Source organism: Dendrobates tinctorius, unplaced genomic scaffold (assembly GCF_039654945.1).
Source record: "Dendrobates tinctorius isolate UK_male_01 unplaced genomic scaffold, ASM3965494v1 ptg000017l, whole genome shotgun sequence".
In the NCBI taxonomy this organism is placed as follows: domain Eukaryota; kingdom Metazoa; phylum Chordata; class Amphibia; order Anura; family Dendrobatidae; genus Dendrobates; species Dendrobates tinctorius.
Genome location: NW_027361685.1, coordinates 11,731,526 through 11,752,297, shown reverse-complemented (window position 1 = coordinate 11,752,297; position 20,772 = coordinate 11,731,526). Strand labels below are relative to the sequence as shown.

General features: G+C 44.7%; 1 protein-coding gene across 6 annotated transcripts in view; it reads right to left on the bottom strand.

The window, feature by feature from the left end:
• Positions 1 to 217: 217 nt before the first annotated feature.
• The window catches only part of LOC141082288 (uncharacterized), a 34,482-nt gene continuing 13,927 nt past the window's right edge, over positions 218 to 20,772 (bottom strand). For 2 of the 6 annotated variants that reach the window (XM_073566235.1, XM_073566236.1), the window contains exons 2-7: positions 13,837 to 13,983; positions 12,512 to 12,658; positions 12,307 to 12,430; positions 12,126 to 12,223; positions 11,837 to 11,927; positions 218 to 1,631 (exon numbers count right to left, since the gene is read on the bottom strand). In XM_073566235.1, coding sequence (XP_073422336.1) covers positions 271 to 1,631; positions 11,837 to 11,927; positions 12,126 to 12,223; positions 12,307 to 12,430; positions 12,512 to 12,658; positions 13,837 to 13,914 — 1,899 coding nt within the window. In that variant the 5' untranslated portion in view covers positions 13,915 to 13,983 and the 3' untranslated portion in view covers positions 218 to 270. Of the gene's footprint in view, positions 1,632 to 11,836; positions 11,928 to 12,125; positions 12,224 to 12,306; positions 12,431 to 12,511; positions 12,659 to 13,836; positions 13,984 to 14,644; positions 14,665 to 20,772 lie in introns of those variants that run through there. The other 4 variants (XM_073566237.1, XM_073566238.1, XM_073566239.1 and 1 more) reach the window with 4 other exon arrangements.

The window sequence follows — 20,772 nt, the reverse complement described above, 5'->3', positions numbered from 1 at the left end:
ATATCCAATAAGACAGAAGTATGAGCCATAAAATATACAACTTTATTAAAGCACAATGGCCGAACAATAAAGGCACAATAAAAAGGAGATACCTGGCTAATAAACCAAACAAGGTAAGTATGTATGTATAAATCCACTAAGGGATGTACCAATAAAAGATGAAGAAAATCTTATGACTGAATAGCATCCCACACACAAAAAAGGCTTCTCCCCTATGTGTCGTCTATGATGTTTATTAACAGTTGATTTCCAAGTAAAATATTTCCCACATTAAGAAAATGAAAAAGGCTTCTCCCCTGTGTGACTGCTCTGATGTCTAACAAGAAGCGCTTTCTGGTTAAAACATTTCCCACATTCTGAACATGAAAAAGGCTTCTCCCCTATGTGACTGCTCTGATGTCTAACAAGAAGCGCTTTCTGGTTAAAACATTTCCCACATTCTGAACATGAAAAAGGCTTCTCTCCTGTGTGGGTTCTTTTATGACTATCAAGACTTATTTTCCATTTAAAACATTTCCCACATTCTGAACATGAATATGGCTTCTCTGCTGTGTGGATTCTCTGGTGCTTAACACAATTTGATTTATTGTTAAAACATTTACCACATTCTGAACAGGAAAAAGGCTTCTCCCCTGTGTGAGTTCTCTGGTGGGTAACAAAATGTGATATCTGGTTAAAGCATTTCCCACATTCTGAACAGGAAAAAGGCTTCTCTCCTGTGTGAATTCTCTGGTGAGTAACAAAATGTGATTTACGTGCAAAACATTTCCCACATTCTGAACAGGAAAAAGGCTTCTCCCCTGTGTGAGTTCTATGGTGATTAACACAATCTGATTTATTGCTAAAAGATTTCCCACATTCTGAACAGGAAAAAGGCTTCTCCCCTGTGTGAGTTCTCTGGTGATTAACAAAATGTGATTTCTGGTTAAAACATTTCCCACATTCTGAACAAGAAAAAGGCTTCTCCCCTGTGTGAGTTCTCTGGTGAGTAACAAGCTCTGATTTCTGTTTAAAACATTTCCTACATTCTGAACATGAAAAAGGCTTCTCTCCTGTGTGAATTCTCTGGTGAACACCAAGGTCTGATTTCTGATTAAAACATTTCTCACATTCTGAACAGGAAAAAGGCTTCTCCCCTGTGTGAGTTCTCTGGTGAATAACAAAATGTGATTTCTGGTTAAAACATTTCCCACATTCTGAACAAGAAAAAGGCTTCTCCCCTGTGTGAGTTCTCTGGTGAGTAACAAAATGTGATTTACGTGCAAAACATTTCTCACATTTTGAACAGGAAAAAGGCTTCTCCCCTGTGTGAGTTCTTTGGTGCCTAACAAAATGTGATTTCCATGTAAAATATTTCCCACAGTCTGAACATGAAAATGACTTCTTTCCTTTAGGAGCAGTTTGTTTTTTAATGCCTCTTTTGTGACTTTGATTTTCCTTAGTAGTCAGTAATGAATCAGAAGATAGGACCGGTTTCATAGCATCAGATGACAGATCTTTGCTGTGAATGGATGATGGTATATCTTGAGTAACCGCAATCACTTCAGTTGTAACTTGTAGGATCTCAAGATCATCAGATTTAAAAATTGAAGATGTCAGCTGTCCCTCTGATCTCCTGGTACAGCCATCTGCTAAGATAAAAAACAGTTATTTTTAATAAGATATCTGAGTTTTATTGTCAGGAACACCGCACTACACTCGCTCACTGAGCCAGTGCGCGTGTCCTGAGTACAGAAACAGTGTTAAAAGATACCTGTGGAGCAGAGTAGCAGAGGTGACCATGCGTGCATCAAACTATCGGTGTCAGGATCCTGTCAGCGCCGGAAAGTAAAGATGCACAGGACCTGAGGACGCTGAAGTTAGCAAGCTGGCACAGGACCTATGGTCATGTGACTGCAAGGGGGCGGGGCTTAGCGTCCTGCTTTCAGAGATGACAGGACACCATACAACAACTCAGAGTCAGGAAAAACGGAGGTCACACACAGTCCGGGCAAACGAGGCACAGGAGGGACAAACTGACGGGTGGTCAGACAAAGCCAAAGGTCATATACAAGACGGCGACGTGGTACCAAGGGGACAAGCAGAGGGAAGTCGGGTCACAAGCAGAGAGTCATACTCGAGAGGTAGCGCAGTACAAGAGGGACAGGCAGAACTCGAAACAGGGACAGAACTGGATCAAAACCAAACAAGCAAGTTACCAGGCACAAGGCACACGTACGCACAAGGTCAACTAACTCAGCCGAGGGCAGGAGTATAACTGACACCGGACCTAGGTCCAGCGAGCATTAAATAGCCGCCCTCTGCCAGAGAGAGGCAGAAACAATTAACCCCCAGTCTGATCAGGATGGGCCAAAGCGAAACCCCGCCCTGGATCATGACATTTATATTTTTGAACATTTCTACTTAAACTGACTATAAAAGTGGCAAGCTATGTAAAAAAAAACTTTATTTACCAAGACAAATGACAGTTCACAGTCTAATAGAAAACCTTGTTGGATGAACCAGTAGTGTGCGGTGTCCAACTGTTTGTTCATTCTGCCTCCCAAATATCAAATATAGAGAAACCAATCAATGTTATGTAGGTGAAAATAATACCAATTCTCATCTCACAAAAAACAAGTCCCCACTCAGGTCGTACATCTGTCAATGGAAAAACAGAGGTTCCCACACTATTAGTGGCTCAAAGGCTGTTGAAAAGCAACAAGGTTTCTATAAACCAATCCAGCAAAATCCGCTCTCACTTCGGAGTCTTGCAGTGAGCGCAAACAACATTTAGGATCCCTGTATTTAGCAATATTATAGTGAGAAGAACCCACTTAATTTGTGGTGTGTGTCTCCTGGAGCACAATCTGGGCGCTATGTGCTGGGTAAGAAAATGGCAGATGTGTAATTTTCACTCTCCAACATCCACTGCGTGTTCATTTCCAGAAAGTGGCTGTAGAGTGAAAATATTCACTCCTCCTACACACGTGGCCAAAGTTGTTGGTACCCCTCGTTTGATGACAGAAAATCCCACAATGGTCACAGAAATAACTTGAATCTGACAAAAGTAATAATAAATAAAAAATCTATCAAAATTAACAAATGAAAGTCAGACATTGCTTTTCAGCCATGCTTCCACAGTATTTAAAAAAATAAAACTCATGAAATAGGCCTGGACAGAAATGATGGGACCCTTAACTAAAATATTTTGTTGCACAAGCTTTTGAGGCAATCAAACGATTCCTGTAACTGTCAATGAGACTTCTGCACCTCTCGACAGGTATTTTGGCCCAGTCCTCAAGAGCAACTGCTCCAGTTGTCTTGTGTTTAAAGGTTGCCTTTTCCAGATGGCATGTTTCAGCTCTTTCCAAAGATGTTCAATAGGATTTAGGTCAGAGCTCATAGAAGATCACGTCAGAATAGTCCATTGTTTTCCTCTCAGCCATTCTTGCATGTTTTTAGCTGTCTATTTTGTGTTGCTATCCTGTTGCAAGACTCATGACCTGCGACTGAGACCAAGCTTTCTGACACTGGGCAGCACATTTCACTCTAGAATCCCTTGAGTCTTGAGATTTCATTGCTCCCTGCACACATTCTAGAAACCCTGTGCCAGATCCAGCAAAGCAGCCACAGAACATAACAGAGCCTCCTCCATGTTTCACAGAAGGGACAGTGTTCTTTTCGTGATATGCTTCATTTTTCTGTCTGAGAACATAGAGCTGATGTGCTTTGCCAAAAGTTCCATTTTTGTCTCATTTGTCCATAGGACATTCTCCCAGAAGCTTTGTGGCTTGTCAACATTTAGTTTGGCAAATTCCAGTCTGGCTTTTTTATGATTATTTTCAACAATGGTGTCCTCCTTGGTCGTCTCCCATGAAGTCCACTTTGGCTCATACAACGACAGATGGTGCAATTTGAAATTGTTGTTCCTTGAGCTTGAAGTTCACCTTTAATCTGTTTAGAAGTTTTTCTGGGCTCTTTTGTTACCATTCATATTATCCGTCTCTTTGATTTTTCATCAATTTTCCTCCTGCGGCCACGTCCAGGTAGGTTGGCTACAGTCCCATGGATATTAAATTTCTGAATAATATGTGCAACTGTGGTCACAGGAACATGAAGCTGCTTGGAGATGGTCTTAGAACTTTTACCTGTAACATGTTTGTCTATAATTTTCTTTCTAATCTCCTGGGACAACTCTTTCCTTCGCTTCCTCTGGTCCATGTTCAGTGTACACACCATGTCACCAAACAGCACAGTGAGTATCTGTAGCCTCTATACAGGCCACTCACTGATTCCAAGATTGTAGACACCTGTGATGCCAATTAGTGGACACACTGCGATTTACCATGTCCCTTCTGTCACATTATTTTCAGGGGTACCATCATTTCTGTCCAGGCCTATTTCATGAGTTTTATTTTTTTTAAAAAATTCTGTGGAAGCATGGCTGAAAAGCAATGTCTGACTTTCATTTGTTCATTTTCATAGATTTTTGATTTATTATTACTTTTGTCAGATTCAAGTCATTTCTGTGACCATTGTGGGTTTTTCTGTCATTAAACGAGGGGTACCAACAATTTTGACCCCGTGTGTATAGATTATAACCCTCAGTGAATTAATTTATAAAATGGAATCACTTTATGGGGATTTCGACTATTCTGGTTTTCTGTCATTTAGTTACATTAGGGCTTCTGCATATGGTGTGTCCAATCTCATCTGGGATCTGTTCCTGCTGTCCAGCTGGAGTAATCTGCTCCCTACTTCAGCCAATTGGAAAGCACCACACCCTACTAAAGCGCAAAGCACATGGCCGGAATCTGCCAGATACAGCGCTGTTCTCCTCTGGTTCAGTCCTCTGTGCTCAGCTTGCGGCTTGTGTATTTGTTTCCTGCTGTGACTGTGGCCTGTTTACTGACTACTCTTGTGTCTTCTGATTCTGTCCTTCTGGTTCTGACCCAGCTACCTGACTATTCTTCTTGCCATCTAACACCACAGAATAGCAGGTAACACCATGGCCCAAACCTAGGGGTCCCAGTGTTAGTCTAGGGCCATGTATTGGTGTTAAAGGGCGATGAGCAAGGCAATCCTTGGGATATGGAAAGCAGAGAAGATAGAGCCAAGCATGTTCATGGTGGATATCTTTTGATGAGCGAGAATACTCATTGCTCGGGTTTTCCCGAGCATGCTCGGGTGTCCTCCGAGTATTTTGGCAAGCTCGGAGATTTAGTTTTTGTCGTCTCAGCTGCATGATTTGCGACTGCTAGACAGCTTGAATACATGTGTGGAATGCCTGTTAGGGAATACCCCCATGTATTCGTCCTGGCTACAAGTTGCAAATCATGCAGCCGAGATGATGAAAACTAAATCTCCGAGCATGCCAAAATACTTGGAGGACACCCGAGCATACTCGGGAAAACCCGAGCAACGAGCATACTCGCTCATCACTAATTGTGTCTGCAAACTATTCCAGCTAGATCTGCATTCAAATAGCTAAATGGCGCTCCTTCCCTTCTGAACACTGCCATGTGCCCAGACAGTAGTGTACAACCATATATAGGGTATAGTGCGAAGCTGGAAAATAATTTGTAAGATCCATTTGTTTTCTATTATCCTTTGTGAATAATTTATCACCACATAAAGTGACACACGTCAGATATTAATAATGGGGCCTGATTAAGAACACAAATCTGGCTGCAGGAAGAGGTTAAATCAGAGGATTTTGGACACTACTGTAATCAAACACTGTGACTATAGACAATAACATCTACTGAAATGATCAAACTCCACAGTCTCCATCAGTAATAAATGAGCAGCTAGTGGTGAAACCTCTCTGGGGTAATTAGAGTATGGGGCTCGGTGACGTCACAATCTAAACTATCGTAAGCTCCAATATTTTCTGTCAGATGAGTTTCAAGAAGAAATATTACACATTTATAGAGAACTGTGTATAATAGTGCAGAGCGGAGATGTCTTAAAGGGAACCTGTCAGCCGGATTGTGCTCAGTAACCTACAGACACTGTCAGGTCAGCACCGTTATACTGATTACAATGATACCTGATGATGAAATCCGTCTTGTGGTTGTTGTTTAATCTGTATTTGTAGTTTTCAGTTAATGAGATTCTCGTGCTCTGGGGCGGGGCTGTGGGTGGGGCTGTGGGCGGGGCTTTATGTGGTGCTCTGATTACATATTCATCTGTATTGGCTTATGACAGGTTGCTGACCCCTCACTGACCTGCCCCCATTATTACATAATGCATATAATAGCATTGATATTATTGGTGATAATGCCTATAATATTGTGGCTATTGTGAGGCTTAGAAAAAAAATTACATCCAGCAAAATGTCACCAGCGGCCCCTGTCCAGTAGCCTCTATCTCTTACTTATAGATGCTACTTGTGCAGGCGCCGCCATCTCCGGTGACATTTTGCTGGATGTAATTTTTTTCTAAGCCTCACAATAGCCACAATATTATAGGCATTATCACCGGTAATATCAATGCTATTATATGCATTATGTAATAATGGGGGCAGGTCAGTGAGGGATCAGCGACCTGTCATAAGCCAATACAGATGAATATGTAATCAGAGCACCACATAAAGCTCCGCCCACAGCCCCACCCACAGCCCCGCCCCAGAGCACGAGAATCTCATGTCAGTACATTCTACGTACGCTGTCATTTGGCTTGATATTTTACAGATCTGGGCAGGTAACGGTCAACATCTCCTAATCCCAGGGGGTAGGTGGAACCTCCAGGTTGTAAGTTCTGTAGAAAAGGGCTTTCAAAGCCAAAAGTCATTTGCACAGTTTTGGGTGGAGGAGAATGTTGTGGTCTAGAGGCAAAATGGTGACCATGGTAATACGGCCGGACTACACCACCGATAAAGCAGCCACAGCCGGTGACTGAGAGGAATCTGTGACTTCTCTGCATTCATAGTAGCATAGTTTTGAAGGCTGAAGGAAGACCTTATGTCCATCTAGTTCAGCCTATTTTTAGTGCAGCTGTTCTGCATTCAGAATTAATAATAATAATAATAATTTTTATTTATATAGCGCCAACATATTCCGCAGCACTTTACAATTAAGCGGGGACATGTACAGACAATAAATTCAATACAAGTTAAGACAATTCAAACAATGACATTAGGAGTGAGGTCCCTGCTCGCAAGCTTACAATCTACAAGGAAATGGGGGGACACAGTAGGTGAGAAATGCTTGTTAATTCAGGTCTGGCAATTATAATAGGGATTTTCATATAAAGCTGCATGATCCGGTCATCAGCCCGTGTGTTTAAGCGCAATAGACAAGTATCAAGTGCAGTTATCATGTGCATGAAGGGTGTGGAGACAGATGAATAGTAGGGTGCAGATTCAGAATAATATTTGGAAGGAGGGAACAGGGCAAAGTTAGCTTGCTGAGTAGTTGATGTGATAGGCTTCTTTGAAGAGATGGGTTTTCAAAGCGCGCTTGAATAGGTCAGGGCTAGGTATCAGTCTGATCGTCTGGGGAAGTGCATTCCAGAGAGCTGGAGCAGCACGAGAGAAGTCTTGGAGACGGAGGTGCGAGGTTCGGATTACGGGGGATGTTAGTCTTAGGTCATTTGTAGAACGGAGGGCACGTGTAGGGCGATAGACAGAGATGAGAGAGGAGATATAAGGCGGTGCAGAACAGTGGAGAGCTTTGTGGGTGAGAGAGATGAGTTTATACTGGACCCTGTAGCGAATAGGTAGCCAGTGTAATGACTGGCACAAGATGGAGGCATCGGTGAAGCGGCTGGACAGAAATATGACCCTGGCTGCCGCATTCAAGATGGATTGGAGAGGAGAAAGTTTGGTAAGAGGGAGACCGATCAGAAGAGAGTTGCAGTAGTCCAGACGAGAATGAATAAGAGCGACAGTAAGAGTCTTAGCAGTTTCAAAGGTGAGAAAAGGTCGGATTCTGGAGATGTTTTTAAGATGCAGGTGACAAGAGCGACTGAGTGATCGGATGTACGGAGTAAAGGAAAGTTCAGTGTCGAATATGACCCCAAGACAGCGGGCATGCTGCTTGGGAGTTATGGTTGAACCCTCCAGGGTTATTTCGATGTTAGGTAGTGTGAGGTTAGTAGAGGGGAGAAACACAAGAAGTTCAGTTTTAGAGAGATTTAGTTTCAGATAGAGGGAGGACATGATGCTAGAGACAGCAGACAGACAATCCTTGGTATTTTGAATTAGGGTAGGGGTGATGTCAGGGGAAGAAGTGTATAATTGGGTGTCATCAGCATAGAGATGATACTGGAACCCAAATCTGCTGATTGTTTGTCCAATAGGGGCAGTGTATAAAGAGAAGAGGAGGGGGCCTAGGACTGAGCCCTGCGGGACCCCGATAGTAAGGGGACGAGAAGAGGAAGAGGAGCCAGAAAAAGATACAGTGAAGGAGCGGTCAGAGAGGTAGGAGGAGAACCAGGAGAGGGCTGTGTCCTTGAGGCCTATAGAGCGGAGCATAGTGAGGAGAAGCTGGTGATCCACAGTGTCAAATGCGGCAGAGAGATCCAGGAGAATCAGCAGGGAGCAATGACCTTTCGATTTAGCTGTTATTAAATCATTAGAGACTTTAGTGAGGGCAGTTTCAGTAGAGTGTAAAGAGCGGAAACCAGATTGTAAGGGGTCGAGAAGAGAGTTATCCGAGAGATAGCGGATTAGACGGGAGTGGACCAGGCGTTCCAGGAGTTTAGAGATGAAGGGAAGGTTAGAGACAGGTCTGTAGTTAGCAGTGCAGTTCTGGTCCAGGGATGGCTTTTTAAGTAAAGGGGTTATGATGGCATGTTTAAATGAGGAGGGAAATATACCTGAAGAAAGAGAGAGGTTAAATATTTTAGTCAGGTGAGTGGTGACCACTGGTGAGAGAGACTGCAGGAGCTGTGAAGGAATGGGGTCACTGTTGCAGGTTGTAGGCCGAGCAGAAGCGAGGAGCTTGGAAACTTCTTCTTCTGAAACAGGCTCAAAGATGTCTAGTGAGCTTGAGGTGCGGCAGGGAAGGGGATCCAGGCACTGAGGAGATAGGGCTGAGATATCCTGATGGATGTGGTTGATTTTTTCTAGGAAATAAGTGGCCAGATCCTCACCGCTGAGGTTGGTGATGGGGGCCTGTACTTTAGGTTTCAGGAGGGAGTTTAAGGTTTCAAAAAGTCGTCTTGGGTTGTTGGATAGTGAGGTGATGAGGGTGGTGAAGTAGGATTGTTTGGCCAGATGAAGGGCAGAGTTATAGGTTTTGAGCATGAACTTATAGTGGATGAAGTCTTCTGCTAAGAGAGATTTTCTCCACTGCCGCTCTGCACACCTCGAGCAGCGCTGAAGAGAGCGTGTTTGCGTTGTGTGCCAGGGCTGCTTTTGTCTGTGTTGGGTCTTTCTGCGTATAGAAGGTGCTGCTTCATCTAGGGCATTCTTCAGTGTATTATTGAAGTGTGACAATGCTATGTCTGGACAGGAGAGGGTGGAGATGGGGGCTAAAGATGTGTGGAGATTGTCCCTAAGCTGTTGGGTATTAATGGTACGTGTATTCCGATAAGTGTGGTAAGTGGGGGTGTCCCGGGTGAGGAGACAATTCTTGACAGAGAAGGAAAGAAGGTTGTGGTCCGAGAGCGGGAGAGGTGAATTAGTAAAGTTGTGCAGCGAGCCGGGACGGGAGAAAACCAGGTCCAGAGTATTCCCGTCCTCATGTGTAGGAGAATTAGTAAACTGTGAGAGGCCGAATGAAGAAGTTAGAGAAAGAAGATGAGAGGCAGACTGGGAGAGCGGATCATTGATGGGGATGTTAAAGTCTCCCATGATGAGGGTGGGGATGTCACAGGACAGAAAGTGAGTAAGCCAGGTGGTGAAGTGGTCTAGAAACTGGCGGGAGGAGCCTGGAGGGCGGGTGGAGAATTCACACATAAGAAGAGCATTCTGCCCAATATGAATAAACATCAGAAAGGGTTAGATTAAAACAATAATCCTTTTATTAATCATCACATAAAACCACAATAACATAGTAATAGTAGATGAAGTAGTCGGTGTTTGGGAAACAAAAATAGATTCCCCGGAACTGATTCAGAGCCTAGGCATAATAAAGTGCACCATGAGAGAAATCCCCCCAAAAAAGCAGTAAGGTACCCGTATCAAGTCATCACCCTGTACATACAATCTCAAATCACTATGGATCCCATAAAGAGCAAAGTATCCTAATGCAGGATAGAGAGACTGCTAATAAAAGAGCACTGTGGCTAGTATGCAGGGAATCGCCCACCATAGAGGCTATACCTTCTTTGCTATACTTGTACATATATATTAGGTCTCCCCTAAGTCTTCTCTTTTCTAGAGTAAATAGACCTAATTTTGATAACCTTTCTGGGTATTGTAGTAAACCAACTCCATTTATCATTTTAGTAGCCCGCCTTTGAACCCTTTCAAGTTCAGTAATGTCTTTCTTGAGCACCGGCGTCCAAAATTGCACACAATACTCCAAGTGTGGTCTGACGAGTGATTTGTACAGAGGGAGAATTATGTTTTCATCTTGTGTCCCCAGACCTCTTCTAATGCATCCCATGACCCTATTTGCTTTGGTGGCAGCTGCCTGACACTGGGCACTCCAATTTAGCTTCTTATTGACTAAGATGCCTAAGTCTTTTTCCATGTCTGATTTCCCCAGCAGTTTCCCATTTAGTAAGTAATTGTAGCGTCTGTTTCTCCTTCCCATGTGCATAACCTTACACCTTACACTAGTGTAATGACAAAAAAAATTTTTTATGAAACCATGTGCAATGGAGGAACTTTTATGGGTTATTTAAGAATAAGTATTGCTTTTTTTGTTTTTTAAAAAAAGTTCCCCCTTTCATTCAAATGAACTAAGGCAAAAATGGTATTTTTCCGCCAAGAAAGGACATGCAATTTTGCATTATTATCTTTTATGTTGACAATAGGAGGGCAGATTCCTCGTCCAGATAGACCTGTTTGCTTTTACACTGTTGCTGGAATTTCTAGAAGACATTTTCTGAATGTACTTCTTGATCATAAAACTTGAAGCTTTGCACTGAAAATGAAAAGATAATACTAAGTTCCAAAATATTTTAAAATATTCCAGAATGTTCTATATGTGAATAAAATACCACTTTTTGTTACAACTTAGAAAGATATTTTCTTTAAAGATTAAAATTAAAAGATGAAAAATCTTTTGAAAAAGAGGGGGAACTTTTTTGAATATTTTACAAATTTGATGATACTAATGTCATTTGAATGCAATTGTTCCTCCAATGTAAGGGGTTTCATTTTCGTTTTGCAAAATTTTTAAAATTGTCATCACCCTACTTACACTTATCTGTGTTAAACCTCATTTGCCATTTTTCAGTCCAATTCTCCAATTTACTCAAATCTGTCTGTAGTTGCAAACTGTCCTCCTTTGTGGTAACTACCTTACATAGTTTTGTATCATCTGCAAATACTGATATTTTACTGTGTAAGCCATCCACTAGATCATTAATAAATATATTAAATAGTAGGGGGCCCAATACAGAACCCTGTGGTCCCCCACTAGTAACCCTGGCCCAATCTGAGTGTGCCCCATTAATAACCACTCTTTGTTTTCACTAAGCCAGCTACCTACCCATCTACACACATTTTCCCCTAGCCCAAGCTTTCTCATCTTACTTACCAATCTTTTATGTGGGACAGTGTCAAATGCTTTAGAGAAGTCGAGATAAATGACATCCAATGATTCTCCTTGGTCCATTTGAGAGCTTACATCCTCATAGAAGCTGATCAGGTTAGTTTCACAGGAGCGATCCTTCATAAATCCATATTGATATGGAGTTAAACATTTATTAACATTCAGTGGTTACTACTCACCTGGGTAGTCATATGTGGGAATCTCCTCTTTACACCGCTCATCACCCCTCACATATGTCTCTGTAGTGTTAATATGGGTCAGATCTTCACCCTGAAACAAATATTGTAACAGTCACAGACAGATGGAGAAGTCCCATCTATGATCAGCTCTAATCCTGCCATCTCCACCGCTCTCATTACACAAGTATAAAACATATAATACTGGTGGATAAAACAAGACTGAGCACAAGACCTTCACAGCCGTCTACACATCATAGGGGAGATCTCCTGACACCTTCTCTCCATCTACCTGATGATCCTGAGGAGCACTGGGATCTTCTTGGTTACAGTCCTGTGGAAGAAGAGGACGGGGACATCTCTCTGGTGTTGTCCTCTTACTGGATAGATCTGGAGGAAACACATACAGGGACTGAATTCATTCTCTACATACAGATAATTATAGGCCGTGTGTATTTAGTCCTGTCTATTACCTGGAGATGTGAGGGGCTGGGGAACCTCCATTATGACGTTCTTGTACAGATCTCTGTGTCCTTCTAAATACTCCCACTCCTCCATGGAGAAATAGACAGCAACATCCTGACACCTTATGGGAACTTGACACATACAATGATACCGTCATCCCCCCAATCCCTTCATAGTTACTGTATAATGTCCCAGCATTCCCAGCAGTGTCACCTCTCCAGTCAGCAGCTCAATCATCTTGTACGTGAGTTCTAGGATCATCTGGTCATTGATGTCCTCATGGATCAGGGGTCTTCCCCATCCCTCAGACACTGGGTGCTGACAGCGATCACTAGAGGTCTTCTTCACCACTGTGTAATCCTGGTTATGGAGAGACACATTAATAAATCTCACTACAGACATTTCCAGAGTCCTCACCTCTCCAGTTCTGTCCATCTGTGTTAAGGGCTGGCGGAATGCACCAAATAATAAAGGTGGTATGAGGTGCGTTCGCAGCCTGGGGTCCACCATGCAGAGATGGAAACCTGCTGCTCAGTAATGGTGGTGACTATATGGCAAATAATAAAGAGACACACGTGGGTTAGCTTCACCTGGTGTGTACGGGAGCGAGTTCTGTTGATTCACAGAACCGAGGTGCCGCACAATGTAGGTGCCGAAGCCTGTTAAACTCACAGGGCTTGGCCGGATGAGCGCTAGTATACAGACACAGGACTCCGCCCCAAGGATACGGGGTTAGAGTCCCTCTAGTCCACTAGCGCTCAGTGCACAGTAGCGGAGCCAGCAAGAGGCCAAATGAGAGATAACGCACCAGTGTGCACTGCACCAGTCTGGCGGATGCCACTAACCACCCAGAGTGGGGAGGAAAGCGATAGATTTGCGCACGGTGCCGCATTGGCAGTTACTGCTACCTGACGCGGTAGGACAGTGCCTTAAGCAGAGCGGCAGTCAGAAACTAGCAAGTGCAGAGGACTGTGGCATATAGCCTAGCCACTGACAGGTGCTGACTCTAACAACATACACAACCAAGGGTAGGGATTTCATAATGAGTCATTCGAAGTAACAAGCATCCGTCATCATACACACCATAAGCCACAAGAGTCTATACTAGCGCATGGCCGAGCGGCCATGCGACTCTTTTATAGCAGTGTCCTTTCGGGACCTTTACAGTAATGGACTAATCCGAGCAGGAACGGGACCTGCGCATGTGACCTCCTACCTCCAATGAGAGGTCATCCCACAGGCATGCTCAGTACCCAAAAGACAGGACTTAGTCCCAGAAGTGTCTACTTTTGCTGCTGACTCAAGCATGGAGTTATAGCAGAGCCAGAATGAGCAACCAGACGCCTAGCATCAGCCTGGGCAAGACGCCTGGACCGACGCCTCTGCTCAGCAGGAATCTCTGCGGCTGCAGAGGAATGGGAGACCGCAGAGGACATGGCTTGAGATTCCCCCTGTGCAGTGGGGGAAGCTCGGCACCTAACAATCTGTTATTCCCATAGATAAGAATGAGGTAATGTGACGTCATCAGAATCTCTCACCTCTCCAGTAAGCCAGAAGAGGATCTCTAGGGTGAAGTGTAATATCATCTCTGCCATCTTGTCTCTGTCCATATCCATCCTTGATGGGGAAATCAGGAAAATTCTCTTCTATAGATCTTCACTGAGAGGATCCAATATTGTAGAGACCTGAATGAGAAGATGATCAGATGTAACATAAGGATCCACTTGCTGATGTGAAAAGCAAACATGGCATCTAAGAAGGTGTGACAGTTTGGCTTCAAGTACTCGATAGTATGGGTCGGCCTAGTTACTACGATACTTACATGCCTAATAATGGTGTCTGGGCTGCAATGTATGAAGGTCTATTAGGCAGAGTCCAATAAGTTACCTTATAACGCCCCCATACACATTAGACTAATGTTACATGAAAGCACTTATTTCGGGGGGTTTGGCCGACCATATAATGTTTTGGGGGCCTCCCGACAGATGATGTCAGGGCAGAGAAGGATCCGGCATCCTGAATTTCAGAGGACAATCCGTTTGTTCTTCCTGTAGATAATCCTCCTCTAGAGGAGTCTGGAGGCGACTCTCTCATACAGACCACAGGAAAGCTGGAATATTTGTGTGTATGGGGGAGTCGGGAGAGATCGCCGTCTGCCAAATGACCATTCAGCCAACTCTGATCTCATGTGTATGGGGCCGTTAGTATTACACTGACCGGCAGTGATGATACACGGGAGTACAGGGCATCATGGAGCCATCAGAGGCTTGTATGTTGTGTGATCACACTGATCAGAGGGGTTTAAAAAAAGGGTTAAAGTGGAAAAAAAAATAGAATTAGACTTACCGGTAATTCGATTTCTTGAAACCTTCCACGATAACATAGGAGGTCGTCTCCACACCCTAATGGGGGACAGGAAGCACGAGAGGTTAAAAGGTCCTTCCCTCCTCCCTTTCACCAGTGACTTACAACTGATTACCATAGCACCGGTTACCTTTAAGATTCTCAGAATTTGTCCAAGAATACAGGAAGGGAAATAGTGGTGTCGTGGAAGGTTTCTAGAAACCGAATTACTGGTAAGTCTAATTCTATTTTCTCTAGCAACCTTCCACGACAGCATAGGAGGCATAACAACCTATACTGCACTGGGGGGGGAGACAACGGCCTGAAGAACTTTTCGGCCAAAGACTAGATCCCTGATGGATACGAGGTCTAATCTATAATGTCTAGTAAAGGTAAAGGTTGCTGCCCTACAAATCTGCTCTGAAGATGCGCCTGCCCTCTCAGCCCATGACTTAGAGGTAGACCGTGTTGAATGCACTTTGATTCCAGCAGGGGGAGTGATGTTTTGTGTCAGGTAAGCTTCAGAGATAGCCCTTCTAATCCAATTAGCAATGGTGTTCTTTGCCACCTTCTTCCCTCTGTTTGGGCCAGAGGTATGAATAAATAGGTTGTGGTCGACTCTATAGGGTTTGGTAAACTCCAGGTAGTGGAGAACTATACGTCTTACATCCAGCGTATGGAACACATCTTCCTTGGGGTTTGCTGGGTTCTGACAGAATGACGGAAGGATTATATTCTGTGACCTATGGAAGTTGGACACTACCTTCGGCAGAAAAGATGGGTCAAGAGAGAGAACTATGGAATCATCTCTAATAGTTAGGTAGGGTTCTCTAACTGAGAGCACCTGGAGCTCTCCTACTCATCTTGCTGAAGTTATTCCTACAAGGAAGGCGACTTTACAGGTGAGAAGCTGGGAAGTGCTGGATGACAAGGGCTCAAAGGGAGATTGAGTGAGTCCCGTAAGCACCACATTCAAGTCCCATGTTGGGACCGCTATTAACTTCTTTGGATGAAGTCTAGTGGCCGATGTCATGAATCTTCTTATCCACCTGTGGTTGGCCAAGTCACAATCGAACATAGCACTTAATGCTGACACTTGAACTTTCAAAGTGGTAGGTTTTAGATCTAGTTCTAGCCCCCTCTGCAAGAAATCCAGGATACGAGAAATGTTAGGTTTCTCTGGATCAGGCAGGTCTGGTAGACACCATGAGGAGAATCTCTTCCATATCTTATAATATATGGCGATAGTGACCGGTTTTCGGGATTTCTGTAGGGTCTTTATTACCGCCACTGATAAGCCCCTAGCCCTCAGGATCTGGGCTTCAGTAGCCAGGCCGCCAACCTCATTCCTCGTAGGTTTGGGTGATGTAGGGGGCCCTGCGAGAGAAGGCAGTCTTCCATGGGTAGGATGAATGGTCCATCTACCACCAGTTCCGTGATCAGAGAGTACCAGCTCCTCTTTGGCCATAATGGAGCTACTAGGATGGTTGGGGTATGATTGTCCCGAATCTTCTTCAGGGTTGCGGCAAGGATTGGGACTGGCGGAAAGGCGTAAGCTAGATGGAACCTCCACCTGTGGGCGAAGGTATCCACTCCCAGGGACCTGTCTCTGGGGTTCAGTGAAAAGTATTTCTCCACTTGAGCATTTTCTCCTGAGGCTAATAGGTCCACTTCCGGTAGGACCCACCTGTCGACCAGTTTCTGGAAGATTATTTTGCTTAGGGTCCATTCGGCCGGCTGGATGCTTTTCCTGCTTAGGAAATCTGCCTGAAGATTGGCCGTACCCTTCAGGTGAATTGCCATCAAAGAGCGGAGGTGCTTTTCGGCCCAGGAAAATATTCGGTTTGAGAGGCCATCCAGGCTGCTGGATCTCGTACCCCCCCTGGTGCCTGAGATGGGCCACCGTTGTTATATTGTCTGAGTAGACTCTGATGTGCTGGCCCCGGACCAGGTGTCTGCCAGTAGAGCTTCTTCCACTGCCTTCAACTCTCTGAAGTTTGAGGATTTTGCGCTCACTTTCTGGCTCCATAACCCCTGGAATGGGTGACGAGACACTACCGCTCCCCAGCCTTTTTTGCTGGCGTCTGTTGTTACCGTGACTAAAGGGGTCTGAGACCAGTTGATTCCCCTGCACAGGTTCTTGTGGTCCATCCACCATGCCAGCAAGGCTCTCACTACCCCTGGGGTCTGGACCTTTTTGTTCAGACAGGTGTGATCCCGATTCCAGTTTCTTAGGATATGGGACTGGAGCGTTCTGAAGTGGGCCTGTGCCCAAGGTACTGATTGGATACAGGAGGTCATAGACCCTAGTATGGACATAGCTGACCTGAGGGTCGGGGGATCTCTGGTCCCTGAACTCTGAGATCCTTGATATTATGGATCTCTGGTGCTCCTCCGGGAGGAAGGAGGTCTGAACCTGACGGGTGACCAAGCTGCGGATCTCGTCAATTAGTGACGGGTGCTCGGCCCTGACCACTTTATCTGTGCATGCCTGACATAACTTTTTCTCCCAATAAGAGGGAAGTTTCGTGCTGCATATGACACATTTGGCCGTTTTGCTGGATGTATTGGTGCTTTTATGGGCAGACTTTTCTCCCTATAAAAAAGAGGGGGAGAAGTATTTTAAGGAACTCTATCCCGGATCGCACCACTAGGACCCACCCCAGGTAACACTCACTGTGGCTGGGGCAGCGCTGGGCTCTGCAGATGCAGGGCAGGAAGAACTGTCCATGACAGCAGGGGATGTCTTACCTGTCGGTGTCTTCCGGCGGGTTAATGAAGGGTTAACTCCGCCCTCAGCGCATTAGCTTGTTTCCCCCTCCTCCTAGCTGGGTCCTGGAGCAGGCACAGCAGATGCTGGCGAGCTCCGCGCGCTGGCAGCAGCATGGGGGCCGCCATGACAGCGCGCCCTCCACATACCCCAAAAGTGACCCGCGTGTACAGCACGCAGGGGAGGAGGAGACGCCGGAGAGCACTGGCCCGCTTTACTCCCCAAAGGGGAGAACGGGAGGGCCAGGAACGGTCCCGAATGCAGGTGCAGAACAGAGGAGGGGAGGCTGCGCCACCGACCACCACTGCCCGGCTCTTTCACACAGCACACCAGACCTCTCCATGCCCCATGGGGGACAGGAAAGACACTGGTGAGAGGGAGGAGGGAGGGACCTTTTAACCTCTCGTGCTTCCTGTCCCCCATTAGGGCGTGGAGACGACCTCCTATGCTGTCGTGGAATGTTGCTAGAGAAAATCACAGTTTTAGTAACAAGAAATATCTGTCACTATATGGAAATCAGAGTCACTGCACAATGTTAGTTACGTCACGTCCATAACTGCTTTATTATACTCTATTATCCTTTATACAGTGGAGTAGATAGAAATCACAGATCCCACAGCAATAGCTGGAATTGGACCCTCCAACATAAAGAAAAAAAAAAATCTCCATATCTCTCTCTATAATATATATATATAGCAGAATCATATCTCCTGACTCTGCAGTTAGCCAGTGAGTATATATTGGTGGCGCAGATTTTATTCTTCCCATTGAGCTGGCTCTTCAGGACCTTTGATGGTGTTTGGATGTTGCCGCTTTCCTTGCCTCCTCATCATGGTTACCGTATCCCTGTGGGATGCGTAAGTCTTTGTAGCATGTCTGTACATCTGCTACCTGCCCTGCTGATAATTCCACTCCATCAGTCTTAACTACCTTGCCTCTCTTTATTACCAACTGACCACACTTATTCAGTCCGAAGGACGCTCCGATGTCCCGATATCTTCACTGTAGATCCTTGTCAGGTGGATAAGTGAATTGTTGTCTTGATCGTTTTTCGCATACAGCTTGAGGTCATCCATGTAGAGGAGGTGGCTGATGGTGCTTCCACTCTTGAACTTGTATCCATAGACAGACTCTGCAATTATCTGACTGAGGGGCTTCAAGCCTATGCAGAACAGCAATGGGGACAGTGCATGACCTTGGTATATGCCGCATTGGATGGTCACTTGTGCTAGTTGTCTTGAGTTGACTTATAATGTTATTCTCCATAGCCTCATTGAGTTTCTGAGGAAGGTTCTTAATTTCTTGTCGACATTGTAGAGAGCCAAGCATTCAGAGATCCATGTGTGTAGAATTGAGTCATAGGCTTTCCTGTAGTCAATCTGTGAAGGGTTAATACTAAAATCAGAGCTGAAGTTTCACTTCTCCATTTTTCCTGAAGGTTTCATTTCTCCATTTTTGTTGCTGTAAGATAAATTTTGTAATTAGGTAAAAGGTCAAACTGTCATGAAACCAGACTGTTCCCATCAGGTGCAAGATTAGGGAGTTGGGGGTATATTACTCTGAAGAATATGCCATTATATTACTTTCTATGCTATTTGGATACAGACATATATGTAGTTTCTGGTTTTCTGCAATATTATTGGCTTATAAAGTGAAATGATGCTATTGGTACTTGAGAACCTTGCATAATTAAGCAAAAGATTATAAAAGAAGTGACTAAAATAAAGGGGACTAGTGATCTGTCTCGATCCTCCCATACAGAGACCCCCGTCTCCGTGTGGTCATTTGAGTTGCTAGCAACACTCTGTGGATTAATTTGGACATCACTGGCTCAACCGTAAAGGGTTAATTTAGCCCTACCTCGACAGCTGGCGGCCCAACGTGGGGCCCCCGAACAGGGACGCCTCTGCCCATGGAGGACAAGACAAAGGACCCTCGGAGCGGACACAGGTGCTGGAAAATTGGGACTGATCATCCCCCACAACAACCACGGTAATTTGGCAGTTAACTGTTCAGACTGACCGTTGGTGTGGTTTTCCTGTGCTTGTTGCTGCAAAGAGGATCTGAGGTTTGTCTCCGTGGTGGGGTGATGCATGGCTGGAATCATATAGAGGTGCAGTCCTGTTGGGGGCCCAGTGCTCAAACCGTACCTCATAAGGAACGGACACCCCGGATTGACCAGTGATTGTGACTCTCTTTATAGTCAAAATATCCTGAATTCCTGATCATTGTTAGTAATCGGGCGTGGTGACGTGATCGAAGACTGGGTAGGATACATAACTCAGGTATATATAGATAGATATATATATATATAACCAGAGGTGTCCGGAGAGATAGTCTGAGACGCCCTCCTCCTTTCACTGAGTACCGCGAATTTTGGGTATCCCAGAGGGTGATTATTGACCCGGTGGAACAGACTGATACGGCCGCTCCAGATCTGTGCACAACTAAGGTAAGGATATTTAGCGCTAAATGAGAGAATCCGTGGAAGGAAAAGAATTTTGTGGCTTGGCACATGAATTGTGTGACGAAGGTGTTAGGAAGAACAGAGGAAGTGAATTCTGATTGTTTCTGTTACTGCTATGTTGAAGAAGGAAAAATTGTCTATTATGGCAAGGACTGGATGTATTGTGGTTCAAGAAAGTGACTGTGGTGTGAGAAAGTGATTGGTTTAGAAGGAACTGAGATTGATACTAATGTGTAAGGCAGACAAATAGTTAAAAGTGATGATTTGAAAGAAGAGGTCTCCCTGCTAGATAATAATTGTACAAGGAGACCAGGAGACGCTGACGGTACCTACTATCATCCGCCGCTAGCCTCAGTCCCCGCTATGTCTAATATTGCTAGTGGTTATGAGTATACTCCCTTCACCCCATCCCAAATAGACACCCTTTGCAATCAATTACCCAATCCAGAGTCTTCCCCCATGGCTTTCTACAGGCAAATGGCAGCAAATTGAGAGATTTATTCCACTTCCCGAAGAGATCTATTACACATACTTCGAGTAAAAGTTGGGGAGGGGTATTTTCCAATTATTGAGGGTGGCATAATGTATAATGTCAATCTGGATGGGGGAACCTATGAGAGTGGTGTTGATTTTTGCAATGCTTTAAAGGTTTGGGCACAAGATAAATTAGCGGACCAAGCTATCTCTCTCACAGATATCACAAAGGCCGAAGGGGAGACTGCCGAGAAGTTCTATGGGCGTCCTATGGCAGTATTTAGAGATCTGGGATTCTCCCTGTATATTGAAGCCCATACACATCTTTTTGTGGCACTTTGATGTCCGGCCTCAGACCCGAATTGCAAGAGGCAATAATTTCAGTTAGACCTGACGTTGAGAATTCCACTCCGGACAATG